We start from the raw sequence: 13144 nt of genomic DNA on the forward strand, positions 1-13144 counted from the left end.
ACAGTTCCTTTAGCGTGGTGGACTCGCTAAAGCTTTGGCACCATTCCAGCCACTTGTCGCTACGCACACGTCGAGCTGTCTCCTTGGCCTCTTCGACGGCACTCCGGAGGTTGGCCAGGTTGGCAGGGTTGTGGTGTCTACGCAGGATCTTTCGTAGACGGTTGACCCTGTGGTTGGCATCCTTGATCTCTTGGTTGTCGGCTTGGTTCCCCTCCATTTAAAGGAGGCTGGTGCGGACCCAGGCAACTTGTGGTGGCTCCTGATTGGCTCGTTTAATTTTCCTCTGGACGCTCTTGCTCACTACGCTTGCCGACTATGACAAGAGGGGTACGTATGCCTAAGTCGAGTGTCTGCCGGCCGGTCTCCGGCGAGTTTTCCGGGCTTCTGATTGATCAGCTGCCTTGCGTTCGGACGTCCTTGCTGACTATGCTTGCCCATTATGGGGCATATATAAGCTTGGGTCGGAATGCGTAATTTAAGCCAAAGGACTAATACCTTCTCCTTTTTCACCTAGGTAACTGCGAATGATGCCTTGGCCCGACCGGATGGGACACGACGGGTGCAGGAAACTAACCACGTCGGCTGGACCGGATGGGACTCGACGGACACAGAGGACACTAACCACGTCGGCTGGACAGTGGGGACCGACCAGGACCGTGCAGCACTTCAACAATTGACATGACTCTAACTTATTAAATACATGTACACATAACCTTAATTGTAAAAGACATACTAGTATGCCTTCTAGGAGTAGTGGGTAGAGACCCAGGCAAGAGGTATTTCTTGTGATCAATAAGTGTATGTAATGCGTCACGACCAGTCTGGTTTAGTTAGACTGGTGGCGCGTCGCTACAATATCCCCCCCCCCTTCTTTGGGAGTGATCGCCGCGGAGGGTAGGGCGAGACGCGAGTGGTGTGGCAGAATCGGGCCGGCCTTTTTACCACCCGGCCAGAACGGGTCATTGTGCCATCAGATAGCATCTCCGGAGAGGACGGTCTGGATGGTAGAGAAGGCGGCGGCAGCGTGCTGGAGGCGTGGTCGCTGTTTTGGCGAGGGTGGTCCGGGTGGGCATGGAGCTGTGGGGATATATGGTCAGGTGAGAATGGTTGCTGTGAAGGGGAGGGTGAGTTCGGAGGGAAGTTAGGGATTTGGGGGCTTGGGGGAACACTGGTGGTGGAATGCAGGGTTGGCTTGGGTGATGGAGGGGGCGGTTGCCGCGTGGAATCTGACTGAGCCTGGCTGTGTGGATCAGGTGGAAAGGGTTGGCCTGAAGGGACGAGTTGTCCTGGGGGGAGGGGTGGTGTCCTGAGGTTCGGGGGGAACACTCGATATGGGGCGTTGCTCAGTGGTGGGGATGGGGTAAGGACCATGTTGTAAGAGAAATTGGAGGTGATGGGGAGCGTTGGTAGGGGAAGAAAGGGGAAGGTAAGCTGGCTTAAGCCTGTCGATGGAGATGCGATCTGGCTTAACACCTCGGTGGATGAGGAAGTGTTTCGCCGATCTGCTGATGACTTTGAAGGGTCCATCGTACGGGCGTTGGAGAGGGGTTCGTCTGGAGTCCCGCCTGACGAAAACGTAGTCACTAGCAGCGAGGGCCGGGGGAACATGCACTGGCTTTGACTGTGGCGTCCGAGGTGGTGGTGGTGGTGGGGGGGGGGCGAAGGTCTCCTTGATGAGCTGAAGGAGGGCGTAACGATCGGGATCGCCAACGGCGGGAGTGGCGATCTCCCCAGGAAGGCGGTTTTCAGCGTATACTAGCTGAGATGGAGACACGTCACTGTCGACTTTGGAAGTGTTGCGAATGGAGAGGAGCACCAGGGGGAGGGCGTCGGCCCAGTTGCAAGAAGATTGCTGTGTCTTGAGCGACTCCTTCAGCTGTCGGTGGAATCTTTCTACTAGTCCATTGGCTTGAGGGTGGTAGGCGGTAGTCCGGTTCTGGTTGGTGCCAAGGAACTTGAGCATTCTGGACCAGAGATCAGATTCGAACTGGGAGCCCCTGTCGGTGACACTGGTTTGGGGGGCGCCGAATCTGGATACCCAACCGGAGGGGAAAGCACGGGCTGTTGTCTCGGCAGATATATCCGGGGAGGGATCGCCTCTGGCCACCTGGTGTACCTGTCGACGCACGTGAGCAGGTAACGCATGCCACGGGACGGTGGAAGGGGGCCCACAATATCTACATGGGCTGATTGGAATCGTGCTGTCAGTGTAGGGAAACGTCGGAGTGGACGTGGCGCGTGACCTTTGAAGACTGTCAGGGAAGACAGGTGCGGGTCCATTCTCTGACGTCTATATTGATGCCTAACCAGACGACCCGATCCGTGAGGAGACGTTGTGTTGCCCGGATACCAGGATGACTGCGGTCGTGGAATGCCGAGAACACATCCTTACGATGACAGGCGGGGATGTACGGCCGGGGTTTGCCTATTGAGACGTCACACCACAATGGTACAGGAGTGTTGGGGAGCTGTCGGAGCTGCAGAGATGAGGTGTCATGCAGGCGTAGGAGACGGAGTTCCTCGTCGTTACCCTGGAAGGTGGCGATGCGGGCGTAGTCGACGTGGTGGTGATCGGGGAGGATGCTGGAGGTAATTCTGGACAAGGCGTCGGCCACTTGGTTGTCCTCTCCCTTGATGTACTCAATGTGAGTATCAAATTGGGATAGGAATGACAGCTGCCGAGAGACTCTTGGTGAGTGGTGGTCGGAGACCCTGTCCAGCGCATGGGTGGGTGAGCGGTTTGTGGTCGGTCGGTAAGGATGGTAAATGGCCGGCCTTCCTTCTAAGAAATAGAGGAAGTGAGTGCTTCACGGCTGAAAATATGGCCAGAAGCTCCCTGTCGAATGCACTATAGCGCATTTGGGTAGGATCCAGTTGTTTGGAGAAGAATGCAATCGTTTGGAGCTGTCCGTTGACCCTCTGCTGGAGGACTGCGCCTATCGCTGTGGAGGAGGCATTGGTGGTAAGGAAGGTGGGGGCGTGGGCCACTGAGTAGGACAGGCGGGCAGCCCGTGCAATAGCAGCCCTGACCTGCCCAAATTCTTGGGTGGGTAGCTTCAGGAGACCACTTCACGGGTACGACCGACCGACCGCTTGGAACGGTTCTTGGTGAGGTCGTTCAGTGGTGCGAATTTGGCGGCTGCATCGGGGATGAATCTATGATAGTAGTTGACAATCCCAAGGAATTGGCGCAGCATCTTGACGGATGTTGGCTGTGGGAAGTCTATGATGGTGTCCACCTTCTGAGGGAGAGGGTGCAGGCCTGCTGTTGAGATTGCGCAAACAGTCCTAGAATTTTATTTGCTTTCTCAGAGGCTGAAATACACTGCTTGGATGATTTGAAATCGTTACTGATAATTACGCCTAGATCTTTTTCACTATTCACTTTTGTTAACCAATTTCCAAATAGCCTGTAATCGTACTTACTGTTATTTTTACTTATGTCCATTACCTTGCATTTACTCGTGTTAAATTTCATTAGCCACTTTTCAGACCATTGCTGTAATTTATCCAAATCTTCTTGAATATCTAATTGGTTTAGGTGATCATTTGCCATTCTGCAGTTTTGTATCATCAGCAAATTTGGAAACAGTAGATTTTAGTCCATGGTCTATATCATGTATGTATACTATGAATAGAAGTGGTCCAAGAACGGAATCCTGAGGAACTCCACTTGTAAAATTTTCCATCTAGAAGTTTTTCCATTTAAAACAACTCTCTGTTTTCAATCATTCAACCAATTACTAGTCCAACTTAATAGGCTACCACTTATTGCATGTGAAGCTAATCTAGTAAGTAGTCTTATGTGGGGGATGGTATCAAAAGCTTTTGCAAAGTCAAGATGTATTAAATCTATATTGCTTCTTTTGTCATAATTCCAGATAACTGTGTTGTAGAATTTGAGTAAGTTTGTCATGCAAGAATGTTTCCGTCTGAAACCATGCTGGCTATCATTTATCAAATGGTTACTTTCTAAATGATGTTCATCTCATATCATGATAGTTTCCATCATTTTTCCTATGATTGAAGTCAAACTTATAGGCCTATAGTTAATTGGTTTCTTTTTGTCACCTTTTTTGAATATAGGGGTAACGTTAGCTAGCTTCCATTCTCTTGGGACCTCTCCGGATATGCCAATAGATGGAAGAGTAGTGAGGTTTGGGATGTCAATTAAGAGTTATAGTAGAGAGATCATGTTAATGATATGCTTAGAGAGTGTTTAAGAAGAGCTAAGAGTTATATTGCATACATAGAAAAGGGTGATGTTTGATAGGACATTGATAGACTGTGTGGTGCTATCCAAAGTGAGGATTACAAGAGTTCTGAATATTTCTGTGCTCTCAAGAGAGAGGGTCGGGGATCTTTTTTTTTTTTTTTTTTTTTTTTAATATGGAAATTGAGAGTGGATTAAAAAGAAGGGAATTAGAAAAGTGCCAAGAGTAAACAAATTGAATGAGGATAAACAGAAAGAATATTGGAAGCTGAGATACGTGTGGGAGTTAGATAGGGCATTAATGAACTGTGTAGTGGTACCTGAAGTGAGGATTAGAAGAGGTCTCAATCTCCATGATTTCAGGGGTGAGAGTGGGGGATTCTCAATTTTTCATAATATGGATATTGATAGTGGAGGTAATAGTACAGATTAGAAGTTCTAAAAATAAACAAATTGAATGAGAACGATAAAGAGAAAAAATATCAGAAGCTGAGAGAAGTATGAGCATTAGTGAGATATAAAGTAGAACCACAAGGAAAAGAGGAAAAGTCATGTTTCAAGGAGGAAGTTATATGCATAAAGAGGGTATGTGGGACAAAGAGGATGGAAGGAAACAAAAGGAGAGAGGGAATGGTGATATGAAGAGATGGAAGTGGTGGTTGAAGAGAAGCAAGTGTGTAGAATTAGGGAAGCATATCAGAAATACAAGAAGAAAAGCAAAATCCTTGATGAGGGAGGCAAATTAGAGGCGGGCACACATAAAATGGGGTAGAAGTTTGATGGAGAACTTGGAAAGAATAAAAAGATATTTTGGAAGTGAAAAAGGATGAAGAATGAGTCAGGTGGATAGGAAGAGGTAAAGGGTACAAGTGGATATATGCTAGTGGAAACTAAGGCTGTAAGGAGAAGACAGGTAGAGTGTTTCAGAGCATTGCTGAATTGGAGGAAGTTAGGAGGGATTGGTTGTAGCAGTGAGAGGTGCTAAGAAAATGACTGTGATAGAAGAAAATAACAGGGCTATAGGAAAAAATTAGATACAAAGAGCAGTGAAAGTGACAAAATCTGGTAAGGCACCTGAGTGTCTTAAGAAGGGAGGAACTGTTATTATGGACTGATTGTTTTATGTATGCTTAAGGTAGAGGAATGTGCTGAGGGACTAAAGGAGTGCTTGTATAGTTCCACTTTACAATGGGAAAGGGAATACACATGAATGTAGTACTGTAGTTTTAGAGGAAGTCTGTTCAGTGTAGTAGTGTCGTGGTTTGGTTCAGACAAGGCAGGGAAATGACACCCACAACAACACTAACATACATACATCATACATATACCAAGGCTTTTTCCCCCTTACTAGGGAGGTAGCCAAAAAGGGAAAGGCATAAAATCATTCCCACCCATTTCATCCCCAAAAACACTCCACACCCCTCCACCCTCCCTCTCATCTTAGCACCTCCTGGATGACGGGTCATCCCTGCACCCTGTCCACTGCCCTGGGTCAGAAGCAGTGTCGCAAGACACAGCACATCCACAGCAGGGCCGCCTCATAAATCGGCGACCCCCCCTCTCCGTCCCTCCATATAAAGGAGAAGACGGGGAGAAATCCCTTCGGGCTGCGTCAAAATTTTGCTCACACACACTACCTCATCCCCCATCCATTCCACCTCATGCATCATAACATCTTCCATATACAACCATTCTCCATTCACCCCTGTCTTCTGTCCTCTCCCGTCCTTCCTCAACAGACATTCCCCTCTTCCCCAAAACCCCCTTCACCCCATCCATCCATCTCATCCTAGGACGTCCCCTCATGTTCACTCCCTCCACATCCGCCTTCCATACCTCTTTTACTAGTCTTTCTTCACTCACTCTTTCCATATGTCCAAACCATCCTAGTACTCTTTCATCAACCCTATCTCCCAACTCCCTTTCCAACCCTGTTCTCCTCCTCACCTCCTCATTTCTCACTCTATCCAGCCTAGTAACCCCCATCATACTTCTCAGACACTTCATCTCAAACACATTCAAGCTCCTTCTCTCTTCCTCTCTTATGTTCCATGTTTCTGCTCCATACAGTGCTGTTGGAACAATCACTCCTTCATACAGTCTCCTCTTAGCATCCATTCCCAAATTTCTATTCCTCATTACACTTTTTAATCCACCAAGGCATTTACTCACTTCTCTCAATCTACATTCCACCTCCACCTTTACTCCACCTTTTCCTGCCACATTTGCACCCAAGTATCTAAAACTATCCACTTCCTCCAGTTGCTCTCCCTTAATGCTCACTTCCAGATTACTGCCACCTTCACCCCTTGTACATCTCATCACCTTACTTTTACCCACATGTATCTTTAGCTTTCTTCTATCACATACTCTCCCAAACTCTGTCACCAACTTCCTCAAACCCTCCTCCGATCCTGCCACCAGCGCAGTGTCGTCCGCAAACAACAACTGGCTAACCTCCCACTTTTCTCCATTTTCTTTAACCATCTCCAATCCCTTGCCCACTACCCTTGCATTTACCTCTCGCACTACCCCATCCATGTATAAGTTGAACAGCCAGGGTGACATAATGCATCCTTGACGAAGTCCCACCTTTACCTCAAACCACTCACTCTCTCCTGACACAAGCTCTACTACTCTCATAAAAACTCTTGACAGCTCCGAGAAGCTTTCCTCCTATCCCGTATATCCGCATAACCTCCCACAGTGCCTTTCTGTCTACCCTGTCGTAAGCCTTTTCCAGATCCATAAAAGCCCAAAAAACATCCTTCCCCTTTCCTATAGCTTTCTCACAAATCTGTCTTACCACAAAAATCTGATCTACACACCCTCTACCTGTCCTAAATCCACACTGTTCCTCACCAATTACTCCCTCTCTTCCTCTCAATCAAGATCCTCCCATAAGCCTTCCCAACTACAGTTAACAAGCTAATCCCTCTGAAACTACTACATTCACACTTGTCCCCTTTTCCCTTGTAAAGTGGAACTATACACGCATTCCTCCAGTCCTCCGGCACTCTACCCTCTCTCCAGCAAACATTAAATAACCTCACCAACCAGTCCACCAACACTGTACCTCCTTTTTTGAGACATTCTGCATGACATCCATCCAGACCAGGTGTCTTACCTGCTTTCATCATCCCTACAGGTGCCCTCACTTCATCCTTCCTTATTTCTCCTCACTCATCACTCTCATCTTCTTAGCATTTCCCACTGCAGCTATCTTTCCCTCACTATCCTCCTTCACATTTAGCAACTCCCTAAAATATTCCGCCCATCTTCCCCTTACTGCCTTTTCCTCCATTATCATCTCTCCATCTGCACCTTTTACCTTTTCTTCTGTACTTGATTCGCCTCCTCTTCCTCTCTTAATTTCTTTCCAAAACATCTTTTTATTACTTTCAAATTTTTCTGTCATACTCTTACCCCACCTGACATCTGCTCTCCTCTTTGCCTCCTTTACCTTTTTCTTTACTTCTCTTTGTACGTCTCATATGCCTCCCTCATCCTATTTTGTAACCAATCTGTGTAAGCTCGCTTCTTTTCTTCTACAACCTTCTTCATTTCCTCATCCCACCATTCACTACCCTTCCTTCTATTTCCTCCTGTCCTTCTTGTTCCACACACCATCTCTGCACACTTTGTGACTCCCTCCTTGAACCATCCCCATTCCTCCTCCACTCTATCCTTCACTCCTCCCTCAGCTTCCTCTTGTACTCCTCCTTTTCCTTTAAGGAGTTGACTCTAAGCACCTCCCTACCTTTTGTCTCTTTCCTCTTTCTCCATCTATCCTCCACTCTCAACTTACCTTCCACCAGAAAATGATCCGATATTCCCCCACCCTCTCCCCTTAGCACATGTACATCCTTAACTCTTCCTATCATAGGCCTTTTTACCACTACATAGTCCATTAAAGCTCTATCTACCACCCTTCCCTCCACTACCCTCTCCCATGTGTACTTATGCTTGACTTTCTTCCAAAACACTGTATTTGCTATCATCAACTCTCTTTCTAGACACATTTCCACCATCAACTCTCCACTACGATTTTTTCCTGGAACTCCACATTTCCCAACCACTCCATCAATTGGATCCTTTCCTACCCTAGCATTAAGGTCTCCCAGTACTATTACATTTACACTTCTCCCTAAACCCTCTATGCACTCATTTAAATCTATCCAAAAGGCCTCCCTTTCTTCTACACTCTTCTCACTGCCAGGCCCATATGCACTTACAAAGACCCACATCTCCTTTCCCAGTTTCACCCTAACACTAACACTAAGATTTAATGTTTATGAGGCTCGGTCATGGACGAGGGCTCGTAGAGGGAAGGTCCGGAGCGAGGGCCTCATTAAGTGTTGTGGGGTGGTGTGAAGGGCTGTTTCAAGCTTGGTGATGTTACTTGCTGGAGAGGACTGCATTTGAGGCATCTTGCTGGGGAGAACTGCTTGGAGAGAATTGCTGCTTGCAGATGTGCCCGGGAGAGAACTGGTCATCTCGGCAAGACGCCGTCCTTTTAAAGGAGGCTGGCGGGTCCCCGGGGAGCTTCCCCGATTTTCTGATTGGCTGCTGGCTGGCTGGCTGGCCAAGGTATCTTTGCTAACTATGCTTGCCAACTACAGCGAGTATATAGGCCTAGCTCAGGTTGGCCTCCGACAACATCTGAGGGTCTTGTGCGCCACCTATGCAGCCACTCAAGTCCGTACAAATTGCATTGGCTGGTGGAGTGTCAGCCCCCCCCCTTTAAATTTCTTATATTGTACTTTTGTTTGTATACTCCATTCATGTCAGGAAGGGTGAATTCACCGGGATGTTCATATGTATTTCACATAGGTATGCATATCCAATAAATGTATGAGTGGGTGCGGCCAAAGCCACACACACGCATACATTGAATCACCCTCCCCTCTTAAAAATTTTACACCATTAGCTATACACACATATCCACTGCATACATCGATCATATTAGAAAGGGTGCATTCACCGAGATGTGCATGCCTATATCACATATGTATGCACATCTTGTGAGTGTATGAGTGTGTGTGGTCAAACCCACACACACTCATGATTTAAAAATCACCCTCCAAACGGGCCCACCCTAAAAGCCCATGGGAATTTAATTCCCAATTTCACACACACGTGTCATGGCCAGTCTGGTTTTGACCAGCGGTGCGTCACTACAGTAGGAAAGGCATATAGGTGTTGAGAGGATTAGGAAGGGAACAGAGATAGTAGGGGGGGAACAGTGTTATTTTAAGAAAGTCAAGGATACCTGAATTAAATTTTTGTGGCAAAGCTGATTACAAGTCCCTTGCAGATCCATAGCTTTCAGCTAACCGGTAACAGCTGTTCAATTGGCCTATGAGTTACTAAAGGGAAATAATGTCCTGTTTTCTAGATAAGATTAGAGGAGGAGCAGTGTTAAATGAGTTATTCTGTACCTTTTTTGTATCCCAGATAGGGTAAGAAATAGGGTAATTAAAGACTAATGCAATTTGTAATTCTTTGATTAATATACAGTTGATCACTACACACTAAAAATGCTGTCGAACATCTTTTTATATAAAATCTTTCTCAAAACACTATAAGGTTACACATGATTATTGTTGGGTTCACAGGGATATAAATCTTATGTTTACATTAGTTCCAACAGCCCAGTATTTGACACTGCGTCACCTCCAGGCAATGTCTAATCAGCATGCAGGCTAAATACCCACTGCTAATGACTTTTCTGTCATTCCTTGAGAGGGTAATATTTCCCCATGTTTGCACTTGATACATTCATGTGGTGATTGCATCTGGAGTAATTTGATTCTGTGACCAATCCAGTTACGTATTGTTACTGCTTCAATGTTAGGTGGTGGCCCAAACACAGTTATACCAGTATGATTCTTATTTGTTGTGGGAAGGATTTCTCATTTAGACAGATGTCTGGAGGGTTCTGGCAGAGTATGAAGTTTGGTATTGGTTTTAGAGTGCTAATTTTGTGATCTTGGTGTGTTTGTGTTTTTGTATGGATGTACACTGCAAATTCTCACATGCGGCATTGGCTGCCATATGTATGATTCATCACTTCTGTATTACTCATTCTCTTTTACTCTGAATATTAATAAACACAGAAAATGTGATCAAATCAGTTCACAGAATCCATGGATAACTCATGTACAACTACAAAAAACATAAATAATCAAGACACTGACGTTTGCATCCTATCGTGTACCCACTCGTGCCTCATGATGCCTATCTCAGCATCATAGTACTGAAGTGGTTAAGTGCTCAGCATCTGGTTAACAACCAATGAAATCTATTGACGTGGATATGAGACTCCTCATTGAAAATAAGGCTGTGGTTCTGGGCAACCTCTCAAAATTTGGCAAAATTCTCATTATGTTCCTGTTTGAATCATCCCTACCCTAACAAAGTTGTTCACACAAGCTTAAGTTCTACTCAGATTGTTTTGTTAAATAAGGTTATCAATAGTTCTTTTGAAGCATGTGACTGTTTATAACAGTTTTCATAGAAGTATGGTGATGAAAAAAAAAATTAAAGTAAAAAATTGTAGTGCATTTAACAGGAGAGTTCTGTGGCAATATCATCTTTTCTAGAAAGTGAGCTTGCATCCAGTTGAGTAATCCTGTTAATGGTTTGACTGTAGATATATATATATATATATATATATATATATATATATATATATATATATATATATATATGTATATATATACATATATATATATATATACATATATATATATATATATATATAATATATATATATATATATATATATATATATATATATATGAACATTATTTAGAAGCTCTCAGGGTCAGGGTTCGTATCCCATGGCGGATATATATATATATATATATATATATATATATATATATGTATGTATGTATATATAATTTTTTTTATGGCACTCATTAGCCACTATGAAAACTTGTGTCCTCCAAAGAGACATGCTCTCTTACATAACCCCTTCTGGTAATATCCTTTTAACTTTAGACTGTATGAACTTATCATCATCGTGTGGCATGAGTGAGTATGAGGATGCCAACATTGGTGTCTTGATTATATCTATTTTGTAGTTGTAGCTGAGTGACCCCCATGTTCTGTGAACTGGCTTGACCATATTTTCTGTGGTTATTAATATTCAGAAAGAAAGAGAATGAGCAATACTACTGTAACTTTATATCTTATAACATGAACATGGTGATGCATCATCATACATCAGGCAACTAATGCTGCCTGTGAGAATTTGACTTTTATTGAAGAGAGTATTAGTGATTGATCTGCAACGGGGAATGTGATCTGAAAAAAGTAGTGTATTCACTGATGCAGGCACAACACTACAAGCAGCGTGGCTGGAAGCATGAAGGATTTTCCCTGGCCTGCTAAAGCCAATAGTGAGTCATGAAATTTGGACCTAATATGTCATTACAACAAATTTCTGGAAACTCAGAGCCATTTATCTATGTACCACTCACCCCATAGATTTAGGTTGACTGTGCAACATCCCTTCACAGAGGAGGTAAGGGATGTATTACTCCCTCAGTCCAGATACATGGAAACCATTGGGCTTGCAGTGCCTGCCTTTTGGATTGTGACTAAAGGCCAGTTACTTTATTGACATGGCAACCTTCCCTCATCCTCTTAAGTCAAAACAGAAAAGATGAGGTGGAGTCACTTCTGGCTCCATCAATTTATATTCTATTCACAGCCATTCCCCACTCACACCTATTTCTTCCCTCTTCCTTTCCATGCTCAACATGCATTTGCCTTTTATACAAAGCCCCTTTCACCCCATCCATCCATTTCATTCTTGGTCTTTCCTTTAAGTTCACTCTCTCCACCTCTAGCTTCCACACTTCTTGCTAGCCTCTCTTTATTCTTTCTAAGAATGGAAAAGAAGGACCAAATAATAATAATATAGAGCAAGGCATAAATAAAAAACAAAATGATAATATAAGACATGATATTGAAACTCAAAATGTGGCAAAAAGAAATAATCACGAGTTTCTTAAAACTATGTACTTTAATGCTCGTAGTATTAGGAACAAATTTCAAGAAATACAGGCGTATGTCAAAAGCGAAAATCTCGATATGATAGGAATAACTGAGACATGGTTAAATGGTACAGAGTTCGAAGCTGAATTTAATATTGCGGGATTTAAACACTTTCATCAGGATAGAAACCACAAGAAAGGTGGGGGTGTTCTATTGTACGTTAAAAACAATGTTCATGCTTGTGTTTTAGAGAAAGTGAAACAGGATGCATATGACAGTTTGTGGGTTGAGTTAACCCAAACAAATGGACAAAAAAATGATAGGTGTAATATATAGGCCAAAGACATGATCATTAGCAGACGACAAACTGTTATTTCAAGAACTGTCTAGTTTCTGCAACCGGGATTTATTGATAATGGGTGATTTCAATTTTACTGACATTGATTGGATGACCCTTGAACATGGCCATATAGGTAGTCGCTTGATTGATTTTCTTGGTGACAATTACTTAATTCAGCATGTAAAAGAGCCCACAAGATATGGAAACTTACTCGATTTATTGATCACTAGCCGCGAAAGCATGGCAACTGATGTAGAAGTCGGTGAATCTGTTGCAAATAGCGATCACAACTTAGTCAGATTCAAACTCCTAAACAATTTTAGAATAGATACTTGTGCTTCTAAAATACCCGATTTCAGTAAAGCTCAGTTCATAGAACTACGTCAGGAGCTTCAGCTTACAGATTGGGAGGAAAAATTAAACGAAAGGCCTGTAGATCAGATGTGGGAAATATTTCAAAATACGCTCACTAAGATGATTCAAACTTACATTCCTTTTAAGGACAGACGTCCCCCAAATCAGGCTCGCCCAAAGTGGCTCGACAAAGAAACTGAAAAAAGTATTGCTAAAAAGAGACAGGC

The 13144-nt window shown here is 44.1% G+C and overlaps 1 protein-coding gene across 1 annotated transcript; it reads right to left on the reverse strand.

Moving 5' to 3' along the window:
- Positions 1–970: 970 nt before the first annotated feature.
- Positions 971–1963, reverse strand: LOC143039344 (uncharacterized). Its single transcript, XM_076209225.1, has 2 exons — positions 1474–1963; positions 971–1077 (listed from the first exon to the last, which is right to left on the reverse strand). The coding sequence occupies exons 1-2, from the start codon at positions 1961–1963 to the stop codon at positions 971–973; spliced, it is 597 nt and encodes a 198-aa protein (XP_076065340.1).
- Positions 1964–13144: the final 11181 nt, after the last annotated feature.

Source organism: Oratosquilla oratoria, chromosome 26 (genome assembly GCF_046742065.1).
Source record: "Oratosquilla oratoria isolate Oo_2021 chromosome 26, ASM4674206v1, whole genome shotgun sequence".
In the NCBI taxonomy this organism is placed as follows: domain Eukaryota; kingdom Metazoa; phylum Arthropoda; class Malacostraca; order Stomatopoda; family Squillidae; genus Oratosquilla; species Oratosquilla oratoria.